General features: G+C 41.6%; 1 protein-coding gene across 1 annotated transcript in view; it reads right to left on the minus strand.

Moving 5' to 3' along the window:
• The window catches only part of ENTPD4 (ectonucleoside triphosphate diphosphohydrolase 4), a 36,662-nt gene that overhangs the window by 4,990 nt on the left and 9,815 nt on the right, over positions 1-21,857 (minus strand). Inside the window, exons 4-12 of the mRNA XM_080795246.1 lie at positions 21,480-21,685; positions 18,439-18,589; positions 17,530-17,633; positions 10,037-10,096; positions 9,210-9,364; positions 7,178-7,344; positions 3,191-3,515; positions 1,346-1,431; positions 260-421 (exon numbers count right to left, since the gene is read on the minus strand). Coding sequence (XP_080651372.1) covers positions 260-421; positions 1,346-1,431; positions 3,191-3,515; positions 7,178-7,344; positions 9,210-9,364; positions 10,037-10,096; positions 17,530-17,633; positions 18,439-18,589; positions 21,480-21,685 — 1,416 coding nt within the window. The remainder of the gene's footprint in view (positions 1-259; positions 422-1,345; positions 1,432-3,190; positions 3,516-7,177; positions 7,345-9,209; positions 9,365-10,036; positions 10,097-17,529; positions 17,634-18,438; positions 18,590-21,479; positions 21,686-21,857) is intronic.

The raw sequence follows: 21,857 nt of genomic DNA on the forward strand, positions 1-21,857 counted from the left end.
AGAGCCCTAGCATTAGCCCTTCTGTGCAGGGGTTGGGGAAAGATGCTTGACATAACCAAACACTTCTGTGCTGCATGCGATGGGATGGGCGGGGTGGGAAGGAAGCACGGGTGTGGAAGACCAAAGTCAAACTCTGGTCTGCGGTCCTGCCCGCGGCCAGCATGCTCCCCAAACACCCGCCAACCCCAGCTGTCATGCGCTATCATAATGCAGAAAAGCCTGTTTTGTTTGATTCTTGTTACCAGATTCGCAGCCATACCTTAATGGTAAAAAACGGGTCCTGTAAAGGATTGCTCCGAGCGTCCACTGAACCTCCTTGTCATAAACTTGTAAGGCTGTCTTTAAATTTTTATAGTTGACAGGAAACGAAAAGCCCCTGTGAAACACCTCAAACATCCAGGCCGACTTGAAGCACTGATACCTAGAAACACCAAGCACAAACCTAAGTGGGATTCACTTACTTGTCAACATGACCCGTTCGCTGGGACGGCCTTCCCCCGCGACCACGGTGGGTGCAGGGGCCTCACTAGGCTGGCGCTCTGAGCAGACAAACCAACTGTGTGCACTTCTAGCTGACGGATTTGGTTTGTACCCCTTGTCCCACAACCCGAAACAGTTCACCTGCCAGAATCACTTAGTGCATGGAACTTGGTCTCAGTAGGATTTCACACCTTGCCATGACAGATTTTTTCTCCTCAGGCATTCCCTCATTTACTCTCTGATAAATACTGAGCAAGTTCCAATTTCTTTGGACCTCAGTTTCTTTATTATAAAATGAGAAGGGAGAAGGGTCCTTTTCAGCTCTGATAGTGTAGGATTCTAAATATTTATCAGAGGCTTACTTATTGCAAAGTGCTGGGCTAAGTTATAATAAGATATAACAGCAAATAATAAGATAGCCCATGTCACTTAAGTGACTTATGATGACAGGATATTAAAAAGCAACAAACAATTATGAAATAAGGCAGAACCTGATAAATGCCACTAGGGAGACATACTGTGTCCTCTGGACACTGAGAGAGAGATGGAGTCTGCTTGAATGGGCAGAGGGAGACTCGACGAGGACAGCGTCTGACCTGACTCTGAGGTCTGGCCAGGACTTCGACAAAGCAGGGGTTAAACAGGGGAATTCTAGGTGGAAGGAATAGCAAAACTGAATAAAAACTGTCAGATACGTTTGGACACAAGTATCTGCTGTCCCGTTTGAAAGGAGCCCAGGGTAGATGAGGAGAAACCGGGATCAGCGAAGACGCAAAAGTAGGTTGGGGCCAGGGTGTGGCAAGCCAGGGGCCAACACTGAAGCATGGTTTCTGGAAAGTGCGTGGCTCAGCCACCCACTGCTTACTTCAGCCTGTGGAGGTCGGCATGGGAAGCGTAGAGTCCGCGGTCAAAGCGTTCCCGCAAGATCGACCACTTTGTTGCACAGTAATCCTGGAAGAAATTTCACCCCAAATAAATCATTGGTAAAGGTGTAACAGTTTCTTCATTTTCAAAAGTGTTTACCAAATTCATATTCCTAACCAACAGATACTTCCACTCAGGCAACACAAGCTTAATTTCTATATGTAACGGGAAGACAAGATGCACAAGCTTCCAGCAGATACTGATTAGCGGAGAGTGCTTGTTCTGTCTTAAAATGCTGCTGAAGTTATTGTGACAGAGAATTTCACTGCCCATAAACAACCTCTTCAAAACTGCTTACGTTTCCCCCTGTGTGACTGCCTGTGACAGGCATAAACTTTTGGAATAGTGAAGTGGTACTTTAGCTAGGTCAGAGTGGGTACCTGTTTCTGTGGCGCCACAGTGCAAGGCTCTGGGAACACCAACAGGATTCCAAAAGGCCTGCCTTTAGAAGGGAAAGATGTGCCATCTTTTCCTGAAGTTATTTATAATAATACTGATAGCTAACGGTTACAGAGCACTAAGTGCCTTTTCTGAATGCAATACTTAAAACCATTCCTTGGCATGGCTAGAACTCCAACCTCTATTTCAAGGACGAAGAAACGGAGGCTCTGAGAGATGGTGAAACGTGCGAAAGGGGACACAGAACAACACTCGGTCTGGAGTGAGAGGCAAGGACAGGCATTTAGGGCAGAGCAAACACCGTGAACGAAGACAAGAGGGCAAGTAGCTTAGATGCCAGGGAAACTAAGAGCTGTCTGCAGTGACGAGAGTAAGGGCGTGCTGGGTGGGGAGGCCCCCGGGAGGGGAAGACATCTGAAAGCATCTGCAATTTATCCTGGTACGAAAGGAAGCTGCTAAAGACTGTAAAAAGGAGAGGGGACAGCACTTGTGTCTTGGACAGAACTCTCTGGGAGTGGCATGAGGCATGAACGATGGAGGGAGACCAGAGGCAAGAAGACTGACTGGGAGGTTCCTGCAGGTGACAGTCGCAGGCCTCAATAGGGCAGCGAGAGCAGGACGCAAAGTAGGGAAGGCTTTGAGAGATGACATGCATGAAGTAATGTGCTTGTTGACTGATTATGGGGTGTGTGCGGCGAGGCCGGAATGAATGGCAGGGAGAAGCCTAGAACTTGAGTTTTGGGAGGTGGACTGGATGGTCAGGGATGCCATTAACCCAGACAACATCACAGAATGAGGGAACAGAGAGAAAATGGTGGGTCTGTTTTGGGTCATGAAATCTAGTAGGCAGGGGTCAGGCCTGGAGCCTCTTCTTGACAGGCAGTGGCAGCAACTCATGAGCATGGATGAGACCATCAAAGAGCCTGAAGGTCCAAGGGCCAAAGGTGGCTGTCGGGGGTCACCCAGGGTTAAGGGGTATAAAGGTGGGGAACCCTTGAAAGAGCCTAAGCAACAATCAGAAAGGGAGGAGCCAGCAAGAGAACAGGGGTCCTGGCAGCTAAGCAACAGGAAGGCTGGCGGGTGTGGCCAGATCATGGCTACATTATCACCCCGAAGTACACAAGTCTGTCACCTGGAGGCCACTGATGCTCAGAGCGGCTCATGGAGTGGTGGGCAGAAGTCAGTGGACTTCTCACTCCTATTGGGACTGCATCTCTTGTTCAACCAAGAGAACAGGGTCCCCAGCAGGCTGCACTACATCCTTCCATCTTCCACCTTCCCCTTCTCTTGACCCAGGCCTCTCAAAGTGCAGGAGGGACATAAGCTGCCACTGTCCACATGAGTCTCTCAAAAGCATGCAGAGAAAGAGGATGTCTTTGAAGGTTACCTTTGCAGCTTTAGTAAATGTAGCAGCATTGTAATCCCCCCCCATTCGTAACACATCTTCAGTGCAATAGTAGAACTCCGAAAAGCCATAGAATTCACTGTTTTGGAAGTGAATCGGGGGCTGGTAGACACCGTTGAGGGAAGTCTGTGTCTCATTCGTTTTATTCATGAAAGGCTGGATGGTCTCTCGACAAAGGTCAAAGTCTCCTGTTCCCCGGAGGTACATGGTCTGTCCATTTTGCTGGATTTCATCTTTAATGTCTAGGGGTAAACAGGGGTCCAGGTATGGAGTATCAGGAGCCAGACCGGTCTGTTTCCCCAGGAGCCTACAGGACAAAGAGAAACTTGATTTGAGACTGACAGAAAGCCGTTTTTTGAAGAAGCAGCTGCAGGTCAGTGTTTCTCAAGACATTCTGTGGACGGTGAGCTTAGCAAGGTGTTCTGTGGGAATGAAAATGGGTTCTGGGGTCATGAGGTTAGGGAAACAGGTTCTTGAATCCCTCTTGGAGATTCACCATCCATGCACATGCGTGTAGGGCAGACACTGTAACAGGGTCCAGTGAAGCAGCTACCTGGTGAGATGACCAGTGCTTTCAGTACCCAGGAACGTGGCCTGGTGCTCTCAGCCTGAGTGTTTGGGTGCCTATGCTCCTCTTGGTTTCAAGTTCATTGCAGCTGAATGCCTACCAACTGTGTCATTCCCAGTCCTGTTCTGCCACTAGAGCCTGTGGGTTTCAGTGTATAGAGATGAAATGTGACTGTGGAAAAAGGTCATTGGCCCCAGGCTCCATGCCTTGGAGGCAAGGTGCTTACTTGAAACTACTGTCAAACTCAGTACTAGCAAAGTTGAAAAAAATTGGGAAAATCTAGAAGAACTGGTATCAAGTTGCTTCACAAATGTTTGTTAAGCCCTTGGTAGTCTTTAAAGAAGCCAAATGACACTGAGATGAGCAGATGCAGGGCAGGCCAGAGCTATGACGGCAGTAGCCTAAGAAAAGACCTCAGTCCGGAACAAAAGACTGGCCCATGAATACCTAAGTTAAAATAAAGTGCCTACAGTTACATTCCACTTTGGATTCTATTTTAACTGATTTTTAAAAATTAATCAACTATTGATCCCAATTGCTACAGGTAAGAGTTTCTATTGTTAATTCAAGGTTCTGAGACATTCCACGGACAAGATATCTTAACTGTCCCCTGAAATGCACTGCGCTTAGGACTGACTTCCTGATGTGATTTCCCTGCACTAAGATCTGTCGTCCCCTGTACATACTCACTGCTAAACCACTGAAGAACCGGAAAGAGCTCACAACCATTGGGCTTACTTTAGTGTTTGATACTGTGACATCACGTGGGCCTAAAAAGGTGTTTAAATTTTACTATCCATCACTCGAATGACAAGTTGTTTATTCCTAAGATCAAGGCAACTCAAAATGCACTTGAATGTAATAAATTAAGGTCTTTGCCATTAATTAAAAATGTCTTATTTTAAAAACTCAGTTGCTACTGATGGCGAAGAGATAACTGCATTTCAAGGCTCAATTCCTCACATATGTAAAAAATGACGACTAATGTTTATAATCATTATAAAAGTCCAAGATGGCTCAGTCAGCTAAGTGTCTGACTCCTGATTTCAGCTCAGGTCATGATCTTGGGGTTGTGAGATCGAGCTCCTCATCAGCCTCCACACTCCGTGCAGAGTCTGCTTGAGATTCTCTCTCCCTCTGTCCCTCCCCCTGCTCACACACACTCGCTCTAAATACATAAATAAAATCTTAAAAAAATAAGTCCAAGACTAGTCAAATATACTTCAACACTACTGTTTTTAGCTGCCCTACAACTAAATTAAGAAGGGCCACTGAACTGTCATACAAGTTTGACGTTAAAGTCAATTACTAAAAATTAGCATTGCAGGTGTTTCTCTGAAGTTCTAACTCAAACATCACTAAAGAAGTATTCCTATATAAGACTATTATAAAAAATAATTATACCAAAATGTAGTATATAGTGTACTACATTTAAAAGAAACTATGAGACTACCAATCTCTTAACTAACACCATTCAATTAATGTCTGGAGCAGAAAAAGAACAAGTTTTTACGGCTCTTCCTATTCACATATGTGAATTTCTGGAAAATGTACTGAATGGCTGTGTCCTGGTCTTTCTTAAAGTTCAGGCCTCCACAGGTTTGTTAAGATTAAACTGATCAAGGAACTACATACTACCATTTATCTCTACAAATTGGGATTTTTTTCCCTTCAAAACCAATCATCAAAACAAGGAAAACTAAACACAGCAATTAACAGGATATTTTATATAACTCCACATTTCAGGTATTTTTATTCATCCAAACAGCTTTGCTTTTCTTATGCCCCAATTTAAAATAAATACTTGCTATATACTTAAACTTATAAATTTAAACAAATTAAAGTGCTGATTTAACACCTGAGTGGCTCAGTCAGTGAAGCGTCTGCCTTCAGCTCAGGTCATGATCCCAGGATGCTGGGATTGAGTCCTGCCTCAGGCTCCTTGCTTGGTGGGGAGCCTGCTTCTCCTCTCCCTCTGCCTGCTGCTCCCCCTGCCTTTACTCTCTCTCTGACAAATAAATACAATACAATACAAAACAATAAAATAGTGTTGCTTTTATTTGTTTTATATATTTTCTATAGCAGAATTTTTTATAAACTCAGTTTTTTGTTTTTTTGGGGTTTTTCTCTTCCAGTAAAAATCAGGGCAGTTTTATTTATGATGACATAAATTTATGATGACATAAATACGAAAGACTCCACGTTTAGATGCATGGGTGAGATAAGGACCGAGCCCAGGCCTTCTGCTTCTCCTTGGGATTCCTGGGGGCAAACTTCTCTTGCAGTGCCTTCCATATGTCTTTTTTTTTTGTTTGTTTTTGTTTTTGTTTTTGTTTTTATTTATTTATTTGACAGACAGAGATCACAAGTAGGCAGAGAGGCAGGCAGAGAGAGAGAGAGAGGAGGAAGCAGGCTCCCTGCTGAGCAGAGAGCCCGATGCGGGGCTCGATCCCAGGACCTTGGGATCATGACCTGAGCCGAAAGCAGAGGCTTTAACCCACTGAGCCACCCAGGCGCCCCTTCCATATGTCTTTATTCATTTCCTTAAACTCTCTCAAGTTGTCTGCGGACAGGATCAGCTTGTTCTTTCATGAACAGGCTGCTGAAGCTTGTGTCTCTGGGACGAGGTACTTGTGTTTGTAATAGTTTGAACGGAGTTGTGCTAAGCTCTCATACATCTGACCACAGGCCTTAGGCTCTGGAATCTGGGTGTTCTCTCCCTCCTGAAAGGCCTGTCTTACCCTGTGCCACAGGTAAGTGCCCAAGTCCCAGCCCCAATTGCTCTTATCCACTGGCCAGTCCTCACAGAGCTTAAGGAAATGCTCATAGCAGCTGGTCACCATTTTAGGCCCCTCATAAACTCATTTTTTAAAAGTTTCAGGGCTAAAAATGTTTAAAATCACTAACTTAGACTTGTAAATCACTTCTTTCTCTTGAATAACTTCTTTCTCTATGGTCTTATCCACTAAATGACTGCACAGGCTGGTTTTCCAGACCACCACCAGAACATCAGGTAATCCCCTTCCATCATCAATGACAATTTGATCATCACTTACTGCAGGCCTCTGGGACATCTGCAGAGACCCAGGTGCTGAGTTTCCCAAGGGCTCTGCAATGTGAAATACAATACCCAGGGCTCAAAACTGCCTCAATACATTAACAGTGAAATCTCTAATCTACAGAGGTGTGGGTCTGAGAAAGAGATCTTCCTTCGGACGCTGGAAGGGTTCAGAGCCAAAGATATCTGCTGTCCCTTCATTTCTCAGCTGCCAGGGGAGTCAAAAGCTGACAGTGCTGATATACTTCTGTTGCTTGAGATCTCCCTGCTTTGTCTGGCTATGTTTTCTATGAGGAGATACCGAGGTTTGAAAGTGAATGCTGGGAAGAGGAAGGTGCTTTACCTGTTCTTTTGAACGGTGCTGGCAAATATTCGGTCTTCATACCTCTGTCGAGCAGCATTGCCACCAAACCCAAGAAATGTGGCCACATAGACTCGGTACACATGCTCAGTTTGGTGAACATCACATCCCAAGTTAAATTCAGCTAACAAGTTCTTAGCTACTTCTTCCTGCAGGTGCAAGGATAAAAGACTTCAATATTTAAAGCAATACAAAAACAATAACCTCCTGTGAAAAAGGATCTAAAAAGATTCCCATCTAAAAGCAGCAAAAATGCCTGCTTCTGCATTTCCCAAGGACCCTTCCAAGCATCCTTCTGAATTCAATATGACAATTCTGACTTAAGAAATCGCAGATATGCTGCACATCTGTGATACTGTTGCTTTTTGGAAAGGGAAGTTAGAGACATAGTTCATACCCTCCAATGTAGAATATGTACTTATGGAAGCCTGTGTTTTAGAAATAATTCTAAACATCGAAAAGTCTCTACATACAAAGATGACCTCTGTGTTCTGTGAGAGAAAAAACCAAGTGTCATCTAAATCTACAGCTCTGGGGCGCCTGGGTGGCTCAGCTGGTTAAGTGTCTACCTTTGGCTCAGATCATGACTTTGGGATCTTGGGACTGAGCCTGCATCAGGCTCCCTGTTCAGCACGGGGTCTGCTTCTCCCTGTCCCTCTGCCCCTGCGCTCTCTCTCTCGCTCTCTTTCTCAAATAAATAATAAAATCTTAAAAAAAAATTTTTTTTAAGATGATAAAAAATCTACAACTCCAAGGAGGGCTTAGTTAATTATGGTAATCAATAGTATGTGGAGGAACATGCTTATGCACTATTAAACGAGGGACACAAAACTGTGTAAACAGTTAAGATTACAACAACCATATTTGAAAAAAAAACTATAAATACGGAAAAATGAATGAAAAGAAATACACCAAAATGCTAACAATGATTTTTTTTGGATGACACACCCATAGAAAAGTTTTAACCCTGATTTTTCAGTATTTTTTCGAAACTCGCTTTCTATGTATTTTTTACTTTGTCTTGAGGGGGAAAACACGATTCTTAACAAAAGGTATAATAGTTTCTAAAGGCATGCTGGGACGAGAAGCAGGACACACAAATTGTTGTATTTGAATTTACAAAGCATTTCTGTAAAGAGCTTAATAAATACGCCAGGAACAGTGAACGCTAGGCGGCTGGCAGTACATCAGCTATGTTATATGCATTATCTCATCTCAGCCTTATAAAATCCCCATGTGAGAGCTGCCTGCATGGACCTCTACAGATGAAGAACCTGCCTCCCAGGAGTTAAGCGATGTGCTTAAGGTCGCATCTAGTGAGGCTCACATGACGAAGGAGGCCAGGCTTTTTTAACCACTACACCACGCTAGGGGGACGTGCAGGAAACCAGGCTTTAGTAGGAATTTACAGCTGAGTGGAAAGAAAGTCCTAAAGACGTGTAGCAGTTCAGGAACACATCCGGAAACCTTCCTGGTGCTCTCTAGACAAGGCTGCCCCGCCTATTGGGAAACTATAGGCAGTGACTGCAGGCCTTGAGGGGTATGGGAGAAAACAGTGGAAACCCTAAGTTCAGAAATGTGCAAACACTGCATACAAACCTCAATTCTTTCTAGAAAAGTTAAAAGCTGTCTGAGCCTTGAAAGAAACCCCAATACAATCCACAACTATAATTTAAGAAATGTGATGCTATTACATTAAGTTTTACAGTATCTGTTGAGAAAAGAAGTGACTGAAGAGAAAATATAAACAAAAATTCAAGCATGTGACTAAAATTTATACCAAACAAAAACGCCCAGTTCAGAAAACAAACCAGCTGACTTCAATGAACAAACACAAACGGCTTAGCGGAGGTTTGCGTGGCTTTCTCCTGACTCCGTTCTCCTGGGTTGGGAAGGTAGGGCCTCAGCAAGCATAGTAAAGATGTGTTCAGACTCAGAAAACAAGACAAAAATGGATGGAGACATGTTAAAGGAAAACCAAACCAAACAGAAGAAAATTTGTACGGATAGTAACCTGCTGTGAGGAGGCAAAGCTTACAGTTTTGGGAACTTCGTACGCTATCTGAGTCGACACGCCGCCCATGTCCAGAATACCGGCTGTCCTTTTACGGAGAATAGCTTCCTTGCTTTCACTACCAGGAATGTTAACCTCCACAACTGCCTCCTCATCTGCAAATAACAAGAAATATCCGTTGGAACAGAACCAACCTGGAAAATGGGGATCCTCTCATGAGTCCCCTTGTTTCCATGGTACTCTTAGCAAACTCAGTCTACTCCTCCCACCTATAGTCAAGTTCATAGTAGGAAAGAGCAGCTCCTCTCTCTACTCCTACCCACTTAGCTGTGTCACAAAACTTGGCTCCTGGGGGTGCCTGGGTGGCTCAGTCGGTTAAGCGTGTCTGCCTTCAGCTCAGGTCATGATACCAGGGTCCTGGGATAGAGTCCCACATCAGGCTCCCTGCTCAGCAGGAAGTCTGCTCCTTCCACTCCCTCTGTCCCCCACTCATGCTGTCTCAAATAAATAAAATCGTTTTGTTTTTTTTTAAAGATTATTTATTTATTTATTTGACAGAGAGAGATCACAAGTAGGCAGAGAGGCAGGCAGTGGGGGTGGGAAGCAGGCTCCCCGCTGAGCAGAGAGCCCGATGCGGGACTCGATCCCAGGACCCTGAAATCATGACCCGAGCCGAAGGCAGAGGCTTTAACCCACTGAACTACCCAGGTGCCCTCAAGTAAATAAAATCTTTAAAAAACAAAACCTAGCCCCCTTTTTATCCTTTGGGATTAGACAGAACAGCCTCATTTCCAGTCAGACAAGTTGGTTGGAAACATGATACTTACCATCCTCAATATGCTCGAATCGTCCAAGGACAAAATTAATGCCAATCCAAGCATACACACCTACAGACATTTCACAGGGGGAAGATAAGAAGGATAAAGTTCTAAGATACTTTTTATAACTCTTATCCATGCAATTAGCACAAACAACTCATTTACTTTACTCCCTGACAACCTGTGAACACATTATCTGAAATAAAGCATCCCCGATAGTGTATTTTGTATTCTCCTACTGGCTTTCCAAGAACTCTCAACTTTAAAATGTATAATTCCTATCATTTACATGGGTAAAAATAGAATTCCCTCAATGCCAGCTTTCATTTGGAACTTTTTTGAAATAATGGAGTTTTTACTTCAAGAAGTTAAGCCTATCAACTGCAAGCTTGAAAAAACAAATTAACTCTGACTCTTCCAGTTCCTTCATCCCTTGCTTTCACTCAGTTGCCAAGCCTCATTCCCCTTCTACTTTTCCTCTATCCAGTCTTTACCAACTTCATTTCCACCTTGATTTAAGCTGTTACAGAGACCTAGTCAATCTTCCTGTCCTCCTCCCCCACTCCAACCCATGCTATTCTCTGCTATTGGCCTGACCTCCAGAACAAAGGCCAAACCCCAAAGCCTGACAACCCAAGACCTCTTGGATAAAAACTTTTTGTTTTTCTTGAATAAATCAGACATGTAACATTGTGTAACTTTAAGGTGTACATTGTATTACTTTGATAGGTCTATACACCCTGTTATGATTGCCCTTGCCACATTACATACAGTATTACTGCCTATACTCATTGTACTGTCCACTAGAACTCTATGGCTTCTTACTCATTCCAAGTTTGCACCTTTAAACACCATCCATCTTATCAACCCCCATTCCCTGGTGACCACCATTTTATTCCATTTTTTTCATAGGTTTGACTTTTTCAGATTCCACAAGTAAGCAACATCAAACGGTACTGTCTTTCTCCATAGGACTTATCTCACTTAGGATCATGTGCTCAAGGTCCATCTGTCTTGTCACCAATGGCAGGATAGCCTCCTTTCTCATGGCTGAATAATATTCCATTGTGTATATGTACTACATCTTTTTTAACCGTTCATCCATTGATGGACCCTTGGGTTGTTTCTCTATCTTGGTTCTTGTAACTACACTGCGATAAATATGGGAGTGCAGACATCCTGTTGAAATCCTGTTTTCATTTTCTTTGGGTATATACCTGGAAATGTAATTACCGGATTGTATGGTACACCCAACCAATTTTTTGAGGAACCTCCATATTGTTCTCTGTAGTGCCTGGACCAATTTACACTCCCACTTACAACGTATAAGGTCTTTTCACCACATTCTTGCCAGCACCTGCTACCTTGTCTTCTCAATGACAGCCATTCTAACAGGTATGAGATAAAATCTCACTATGGTTTTGCTTTGCATTTCCTTGACGATTAAAGATGCTGAGCATCTTTTTATGTGCCGTTGGCCATTTTGCTGTCCTTTTTGGAAAATGTCTATTTAGTTTTTTTTTGTTTTAAAGATTTATTTATTTGAGAGTGAGTGAGCAAGCATGGGGGGAGGAAGAGAGGGAGAGGGAGACTCTCAAGCAGACTCCCTGCTGAGCACAGAGCCCGATGTGGGGCTCCATCTCACATTCCGAGATCACGACCTAAGATCATGACCTGAGCTGAAACCAAGAGTCTGATGCTCAACTGACTGAGCCACCCAGGCGCCCCATGTCCGTTTAGTTTTTAATCAAATTGTGTCTTAATTTAATAAGTCATATGAGATCTTTATATATTTTGGATACTAACCCCTTGGCCAATATACAGCTTACAAAAATTTTCTCCTATTCTGTAGGTTGTTTTTCATTTTGTTAATTGTTTGTTTTACTGTGTAGATGCTTTTGAGTTTGATTTAGTCCTATTTGTTGGTTTTTGCTTTTGTTATTTGTGCTGTTGGGTGTCATGTCCAAAAAATCATTGCCATGACTAATACTGATGAGCTTCCTCCCTATGTTTTCTTCTAAGAGTTTATGATATCAGGTTTCATGTTTAACTCTGATCCTTTTTGAATTAAGTTTTGCAAGTGGTAGGAGACAAGGGTCTAATTTCATTGTTTAGCATGTGTTTCCTCAGTTTTCCCAGCACCATTTGTTGAAGAGACTACCCTTCCCCCACTGGGTGTTCTTGGATCCCTTACTGGGTATTAGTTGGCAATATATGCTGGGATTTAGTCCTGGGTTCTCTATTCTGTTCCACTGATTGATGTGTCCTTTTTTTTTATGCCGGTACCATATTGTTTCTATTAACATTGCTTTGTAGAATGGTTTGAAACTGAAGCATGATACCTCCAGCTTTGCTCTTTTTTCTCATGATTGTTTTGGCTATTGGGGTCTTTTGTGATCCACACAAATTTTAGGATTGTTTCTTCTGTTTCTGTGAAAAATGCTTTTGGTATTTCGATGGGGGCTGCATTAAATCTGTAGATGGCGGGGCGCCTGGGTGGCTCAGTGTGTTAAAGCCTCTGCCTTCTGCTCAGGTCCTGATCCCAGGGTCCTGGGATCAAGCCCCAAGTCGGGCTCTCTGCTCAGCAGGGAGCCTGTTTCCTCCTCTCTCTCTGCCTGCCTCTCTGCCTACTTGTGATCTCTCTCTGTCAAATAAATGAATAAAGTCCTTAAAAAAAATCTGTAGATGGCTTTGACTAGTATGCCAATTTTAACAAAATTAATTCTTCCAGTCCAGGAACATGGGTTGTCTTTCAATTTGTCTTCTTCCATTTCTTTCAGTCAAGTCTTGCAGTTTTTATTGTAAAGATCTTCCACTTCCTTGCTTAAGTTTATTCTTATTTTATTCTTATCAAAAACTTGATACCATTGTGGTGCTCGCTTCGGCAGCACATATACTAAAAACTTGATACCATTGTGAATGAGATAGTTTTATTTCTTTTTCAGATGCTTCATCCTTAGGGTAAAGGAATGCAACTGATTTCTGTATGTTGGTTTTCTATCTTGCCTCTTTACTAAAACTGTTGATTAATTCAATGACTGACAGCTCTTTGATGGACTCTTTAGGTTTTTCTATAAATAAGATCATATTATCAGTAGAAAATGACAGTTTTACTTTTTCCTTTCTGATCTGGATGTCTTTTCTTTGTCTTGCCTAGTTACTCTAGCTAAGACTTCCAGTACCATATTGAACAGGGGCGATGAGAGCAGGTATCCTTGTCTTATTCCCGATCTTAAAGGAAATGCTTTCAATTTCTCTCCGCTGAGTCTACTGTTAGCTGTGCGTTTGTTATATGTGGTTTTTATTATGTTGTTTCTTCTATACCCAGTGTTAAGAATTTTTGTCACGAAAAGATGTTATATTTTGTCAAGTGCTTTTTCTACAATGCTTTTTTGTGATGATCACATGATTATTTTATTTCCACTCTGCTCTTTATTATTTCCTTCCTTCTGCTAACTTTGGGCCTCATTTGTTCTTCTAGTTACTTGAGATGTAATGTTGTACTGTTTATTTGAGATCTAATTTCTCAATATATGCTTCTATTGCTGTAAATTTTCTCCTCAGAACTGCTCTTGCTACATTCTGCAATATTTGCTATGTTCTATTTCCATTTTCATTTGTTTTGAAATAATTATTTCCTTTTGAATTCTTCTTTGACCCACTGGTTTAGAAGTATGCTGTTTCTTTTCCACGTATTTGTAGATTTTCTCACCTTCCTCTTGTTAGTTTCTAGTTTCATGCCATTGTTTTCAGAAATGATGGCTGCCATGACTTCAATCTTCCTAAACTTGCTAAGCCTTCCTCTGTATCTCGTCATATGATCTAACCTGGAGAATGTTCCATGTAGACTTGAAAAGATGTATATTCTGCTGCTATTGGATGGGATGTCCTGTATACATCTGTTAAGTACATTTGCGCTAACATGTGGTTCAATTCCAATATTTTGCCTTGCTGATTTTGTTTGGGTGATTCATCCATTGTGATAGCGGTATTCCGAAGTTCCCAGCTATTATTGTATTGTTCTCTATTTCTCCTTTAAGACCTGTTAGTATTTGCTTAATATATCTCAATGTTTGGGTGTTGGGAGCATATATACTTATGTTCTTCTTGATGTACTGGCCTGTTTATCATCATAAAATGACCTGCTTTATCTCATTACCCTTTTAGCTTTCCAGTCTATTTTGTCTGGTATATATATATGGCTATGCTTGCCTTCTTTTGGTTTCCATTTGCTTGGAAAAGTCTATCTGTGTCTTAGAGCTGAAACGAGTCTCCTATAGGTGGCATATAGTTGGGTCTTGTTTTTTTAAATCTATCCAGCCATTCTGTGACTTTTGATTGGTAAATTCAATTTGTTTACATTTAGAGTGATTACTGATCTGTAAGGATTTACTACTGCCATTTTATGTTTTGCCTTCTGGTTATTTTGTCTCTCCCTTGTTTTCTTCCTTCCTTTACCCTTGTAAGTTTGTGGTCCTCCAAGGTTTCCACAGTTTGCTTAGTGTTCCCCTTTTTTTAATGTTTTGTGTCTCTCTGCTCTGATGTTTGCTTTGTGGTTGACATAAAACATCTCATAGGTAGAAATCATTTTTCTACTGATAGCAATTTATCTTTGTTCACCTATAAAGTTTCTATCCCCTTTTACTCTTCCCCTTTTATATTTTTGATGTCACAAGTTATCTTTTTATGTTGTGATGTTGTGACCAAGTTATAGTAGCTATATTTACTTTTAATGCTCTTTTTCCTTTAACCTTTATACTTGTTTAATATACTATTTTTTTAAGATTTTATTTATTTATTTGACAGACAGAGATCACAAGTAGGCAGAGAGGCAGGCAGAGAGGGGGGAAGCAGGCTCCCTGCTGAGCAGAGAGCCTGATACGGGGCTCGATCCCAGGACCCTGAGATCATGACCTGAGCCGAAGGCAGAGGCTTAACCCATTGAGCCACCCAGGTGCCCCTAATATACTATTCTAAAAACGTTAGTTTTTCTATTTATCACCTTAATCAGATTTTGTGTACCTTCCTCTTTTCATTCCAGCTTGAAAAGCTCCTTTCAACATTTCTTGTAAGTTGTTTGGGGGTGGTGAACTCCCTTAGCTTCTGTTTGTCTGGGAAAGCCTTTATTTCACCTTTATATCCAAAGGATAACTTTGTCAGATAGAGTATTCTCAGCTGGCAATTTGTATTTTTCAATACTTTAAAGTATCATTCCACTCTCTCCCGACCTGTAGAGCTTCCACTGAGAAATACACTGATACTGACGGAACTTCTTTTGTAGGTTACTGTCTTTTTTCCTCCTAGTTTCCTTCAAAATAATTTATCACTGACTTTTGACAGTTTTAATGTAATGTGTCTCAGAGAAGGTCTTTTTGCACTGAGATAAATAAAGTGGTCTGTTAGCTTCATAGACCAGAAAGAACCCAGTTCCTTCCCTGGATTTGGGAAGTTCTCTATTACCTCTTTAAATATGCTCTCTTCTCCTTCTGGGATACCCTCTAATCTTATGTTGGTTCTGCTAAAGGAGTCTGATAGTTTTCACAGGGTTTCTTCACTTTTTAAAAACCTTAGTTCTTGCTCCTCTTTTACGGGAACCATTTTTATATTCCTATCCTCAAGCTTGCTTATTCTTTCCTCCATCTGCTCTATTTCCAATGCATTCTAGTGCATTCCTCATCTCATGTATTGACTTCCTCAGCTCCAGAATGTTTGGTTTTTTTAGAAGTTTAATCTCTTTGGTAAAGTACTCCTTCTTTTCATTAATTTTATTCTGGAGATCACTGTATTAGCTCACTGAATTTCTTTATAATAGTATTTTAAATTCTTTATCAGTTAGATTTAAATATTCTGTCTTTGGGCTCAATTACTGGAAAACTGCCATGTTCTTTTTGTGATACCATATTAATATGATTTTTCAGTGTTTGATAAAAAGTGCTCTTTCTGCTGCATTTCAAGTCATGGACACCTTTCTTATTAGGGAAGGCTTTTTTAACTTTGGTTCTAACAATTTACTTTGGTTCTAACAAGGTTGATAACTTAAAAAAAAAAAAAAAAGGATGATCACAGAGTTCGTGAACTGTTTAGTACTTGGGGCTACCACAGCCTGGTAGGGGATCCTTAAGTGAGGGTGGGGGACCCAGAGGTCCATGGGTGAACCTCTTGCCAGAACCCTGGGGCAGAGAGCAGGAAACACATCCCTTCAATTCTCTGAGCCTTCTTCCCTTTTCCTTTCCCTCTCAGTCACCGCGATCTCTGCTCAGAGAGATCAGCTGGCACGCACTGTTGGGTAAACCCCTCACTCACCACCTTCACCCTCTGCCTCCTCAGCTAGAAAAATCGTGTTGGTCCCCTGCTGCCCCTGCCGCCACTTGCCTGGCTCCATGGCCTCCTCTGAGGTTCAAGCCACCCATTTTCAGATGGGTGGATCTGTTGAGTGTCCTATGCAGAGTTGCTTTCTCTGGGTTATAGTTGTCTGATTAGTTTTAAATCAAAAGGGAGGGAAAAAAGGAACAACTCACGCTGCCACGACATGGACATCACCAAGACCTGTCCAACTTTTCATCTTACTACCACTTTTCAAAAGGGCCATATGCCACTCAAACTATTTTTGTTCCTCTGTCCACAGTGCAGCTTTTCTAACCTATGCTGACTCAAATAATTTCTTCTGCTTGGAATGTACTTCCTATCCTTCTCTCAGAGCCCTACCCTTACCAGGCTCTGGCACGCTTATAGCTAGTTATCTCCTGGGGCACAGTTTAAACTGTCACTTGCTCTACGATGTCCCTAGCAAGGAAAAAACAAAGCAAAACTCCCTTTTGCAAACTCCCATGGTACTTCTTGCTTACCTTCCTTATGGCACCTAACACTCTTATCTCATGTGGCTGCTAACTGTGTACCTCACTTGTCTGTGAACAGCTCAGTGGCAGTATTTGAATTTCACCCAGTTTGTATTTTCTACAATGTCCTTCCCAGAGGAGGTATTTGCCCAAATGATAGATGATTTTGAAATAGGTGCTTTTGGTCTTCCTTTCTAGCAAACTCGCCCCCAAATAATATCCCACTGATCTGTCACTTCATTCTCAAGTAGAATCACTTACTTGAAAGCAGAACTAATATTTTCCCAGTGTATCAAAGTCAAGAATTTCCCCTTTGTAGCAAATAAATTGACAGAAGTGCCAATAACACAGTAATTATCATAATTACAAAAAGGTGTATACCTTAAGCAAGGAACACAAACCTTTCCTATCCAAATGAATCCAATGTATGTTTCCTAAGTGTGGTAAAGACAAACTAAGTTATTTTTTTAATGGCTTAATGTTTGGAGAATAAAGGCCACTCATATAACAAACTAACTTTGCCATTTAAAAATAATATTTCAAGCTATGATTTCCTGAATTTTAAGATAGTAAAAGTAATTTAATAAAGCGTACACTGGGGGAAAAAATGGGGAGGATTTAAAGGAATAACTTCCCAAATTTCAAGTTGAAGACCAATATACCAACCTTCTTGTTTCCCTGAAATGACTTCTGCATGAGAGTCAGAAAACAAGAAGTCAAAGTGCACCGGGATATCAGTCAGGAGGTCCTCCAGGATGGCTTTCTGCTGGCTGGAAGACAACCCCAAAATTGACACATCAAAATGGAGCCTACATTTCTGGTTTTTTTTTTTTTTTTTTTAAGATTTTATTTATTTATTTAACAGAGAGAGACAGACAGACAGACAGACAGACATATCACAAATAGGCAGAGCAGCAGGCAGAGAGGAAGGGAAGCAGGCTCCCTGCTGAGCAGACAGCCCGATGTGGGGCTTGATCCCAGGACCCTGAGACCGTGACCTGAGCCGAAGGCAGAGGCTTAACCCACTGAGCCACCCAGGCGCCCCTACATTTCTGTTTTAAAAAGAGAAAAAAAACCACAACAAAACAAAAACTATGGCTCTGGTATGTCCTGTACGAAAACAGTAAATTTTAAAGCCAAAGTAATTCACTGACTAAAACTATTTTAGGAAGGAATCTCATGAGTTGAGTGAATTCTGTGATTCCCAGATGTGAAACTACAACTGTAATCCTTAAATTAATAACATAGAAAATCAGGTTTTTTTTAATATGACCACTTTATAGGTTACAGTTTACTGTTTACTTCGTAGTTCACTATAATTATAATCAAATACATGAGAAGATTTTTGGTGCATTCTGGCTAATGGAATAGTTCAGGCTCTATACCAAATTTGAACAAAGAATTTTTACTGTCTTCCTTTTGGTGATGATAATGGACGAGGAGGAAGAGAAGGAAAAAGGACAGGAGGGGAGGTGGGGAATACACCACCACCATGGCCCACCCCACTCTCTCCCCCACCCCCCACCTCCCCCACCCTTAGGGCCTGCCCTGCCCTGGCCCCACGTGGAAGATCACCTTTCAGGAAGAATTCTCATTCCAGCTGTGCAGAGAATGTAGAGAGGCGTCTCTTTGTGTTTTGCCCGTGGTACATGCTCTGCAGCAAAGTTCAAGAGTGGAGAAATGTAATCACTGACTTTCTCTGGAGAGGTAGCAAATTCTGAAATGCCTACAGAAAAAAGAGCGCTTCTGTTAATAAGTAGTTAATTAATATGTTATGTTTCTTAAACGGGGCATATTTGAGAGAAATTCTGGCTCTACACCACACTCCCCTAGTTTTTCCCTATCCCTCTAGCAACAACCTTCACAGCCTCTCTTCCTTACGTGGTACTAAATGTTCAGTCTTACCCTCTCTTCTCAGTCTCCAAGAAACTGAGACCTGATTGCACAACTACTATGTGTCAGACCCTGGGATCAATAGCACATGAGCTCACGAGCCTGCCCTCCAGAACATGTTTCCACTTTGTTCAGGCAAGTTCACTCACTCTCTTTGGCTGCCACCATCACCTTTGTGTCTCAGTTCTCCAAATCTCACCAGTAGCCACCAGATCATGTTCCCAACCTCCAGATCAGCATGTGGGAACTGTCCCCTAGACATGGCCAGATGCTGGTCCTTACAGACCCCAAACTCAACACACACACATGTACAAACCTGAATCGAACTTCCACTTACTGCTTGTTACCTACCTCAGTGACCACCATCACTAACCAGCCAGCAGCCCAAGCCAGGATTCTGGATAAATCCCTCTCCCTCCCTCAATATGAGTTCTGGGTGTCCCTGATCGCATCTCCCTGGTTCCTCTCACATTATTTCATTTCTCCTCAACTCTTCTGGCAGCCTGATGCAACACAGGCTCTGCTCCAGTCTTGGCGATCCCTCGATCATTCCCTATGCAAAGAGTAACTTCCTGACTTCAAATTTTAGAAGTCCCCAAATTTCTCATTTCACAGATTAGGAAACTCTGGATCCAGAAAGATTTAAGTGATATGTCAGAGCAGTCAGCAGAAAACAGACTAAAAGACAGATCTTTTTTTTTTTTTTTTTTAACTCCTCCTACAATGCTGTTTCAACAGACACCAAGCCCCAACTGATCCAGAATCTATTAAGTAAGGAAATTTCTAGAGCTTTGCTGAAATGCTATACATGAGAGTCCCTGCTTCAGGACCAAGAAGAGCTATAAAAAGGTACTCGAATTTCTACTTCAAATACTTTCTGTAGCATCAGAAAGAACCATGTTAAGCCTATGATGTCCCAAAGGACAACTGCAAGGCATGACAGGTTTTATCTTATTTCATGTGAGCAGTTTAATCGCTGATGGAACCTAATATGTGAAGCTAGCTGAAATGCAATGTGCTTTATAGAGCTTTATTTTTCAATCTTCTGGTGAATTTTTTATTTGATCAGCATTACTTTAACCCTGAAAATGTTTCTAGATTAGGAATACATCAAAATTCAAGGAATGGGATAACAGAAAACTAAAAATTCACAATCATTCATTAAGACTTAGAGAAAAAAAATGATCATTGTTCATGGAAATTTACTTTGATATTAAAATAACGCTTATATGAGAGACTCAGATTAAATTCCCTCTCTTTAACCTAAGAAACAAGGTAGAGGTTTTGGATTTTGAGGCAATATGCTGGTGACCACTCACCTTGTTAAGGGTTTCCTGAAGAAGGAAGTGGGGCCTAAATTATTCAATGAAGAATGGGGGGGGGCTCAAAGAACCCACAGTCAATGCCATTATGAGGAATGTCATTTGAGTAAATTTATGAGTCAATGTCATTTATGAGGAAAGGTATTTTATCATTAAAACTGAAATTCCTTTACATTTATGTATTTGAAGTAGAAGAGAATAAGCTAAGATAATTAATTTTTATCAACATTCTCTAATATTTTACAAGACAAATTCCTGGGATTGTTTGGGTTTAATATTTTACTATTTAACACACTAGCAAGATGATATAAAAGTGCTGAATCTCTATTAAGATCTGTGGTCCAGTGTTTTATTTTTTTAAGTTTATTTTATTGTTTTAGTAATCTCTACATCCAACGTGGGGTGAGCTGAGATTAAGAGTCACATGCTCTTCCAAATAAGCCAGCCAGGAACCCCTGTGGTACACTGTTTAAATCAGTGATTATCAACTATCACGACATAAAATGCCTATTGCAAGGTACTCCTGGACACCTTTCATTCCTAATACTTCTGACAGAAGGGCGATGCCTATGGAAACTGTACATACAGAAAAAAGTTGAGAACTACGGCTTTAAATTATTTAATGGAAAAGGCAAATGCCAATTTTTACACAACACACTGACTTAGTGATACCTTTAAAAACTGGACATAACAACATTGGCTCTTCTAAGTTCTACAGTCACTCTTATTAAATAATCTAGATGATCAGAAATACATTGGGGGGGCACTGGGGCACGTGGGTCAGTCGGTTAAGCGTATGACTCTTGGTCAGGTCATGATCTCAGGGCTCCTCTGCACTCAGCACAGAATCTGCTTGAGATTTTCTCTCGCCCTCTGCCCCTCCCTCCACCTGCGCGCGCTCTCTCTCTCCCCCTCTCTCTCTAATAAATAAATAAATACAATACAATCTTAAAAAAAAAAAAAAAGAAATACATTGGGGCACTTTTTAAAAATGAGGGGAAAAAAGAGAAATATGTACCAATGTATTAGACTACCGATATCCATGAGTTATCGGAAATTACCCTGTTTTTAGGGATAGTGACCGATGGCTAACAAATAGGAAAAAAAAATCCCTCCATAATTAATGTCAACTAGCAAACACCTGAGTAGAGACATGAGTAAGGCACTGTGATAAATGCTGCAGGAGACACAAGAAAGACATGGTTTTGTATATTTTATCAAGGAGTAGTCGCCTCACGTGGGACAGACAGAAGAGGGGAAAGAAAGTGAAACAATCATGCCCTGGAGTGAGCTCTGGACCAGGGTGATGACTACGGGGAGAGGCAGAGAAGGACATGAAAGACCTCACAGAGAATAAAGGACAGAACCTGGTTACCAATCAGATATTTATCTTTTACATACCGGGTTTTATTTTCATAACCACTGGCTTTCGGTTTTTATCCCTCATTTGTCTGATATCCAACAGATCATGAGGATTGCCATTGTGCCTTGGCCAGCAATAGACGAATATTCGAGACCCACTGCTACCACAGTCCACCACGATACCATAGTTCACATTGGGGTTATTGGTGTCTGTAGCTTCAATGTCAGTAACTCGTGCCAAGTACCTTGTTCAGAAAAACGAACATATGCTTTTACTGAAACAGAGACTATCATCCTGAATCTGAACACAACAAATGCAATAAACAAACACCAAGTCTATGAATTCTGAGCTGATCCATAACTGCATTTTTACAATGGCCAAATGATTAAAGAGTTAAAACAGAACCGAGTGATGGT

The sequence above is a fragment of the Martes martes genome (assembly GCF_963455335.1).
Source record: "Martes martes genome assembly, chromosome: 2".
Lineage (NCBI taxonomy): Eukaryota > Metazoa > Chordata > Mammalia > Carnivora > Mustelidae > Martes > Martes martes.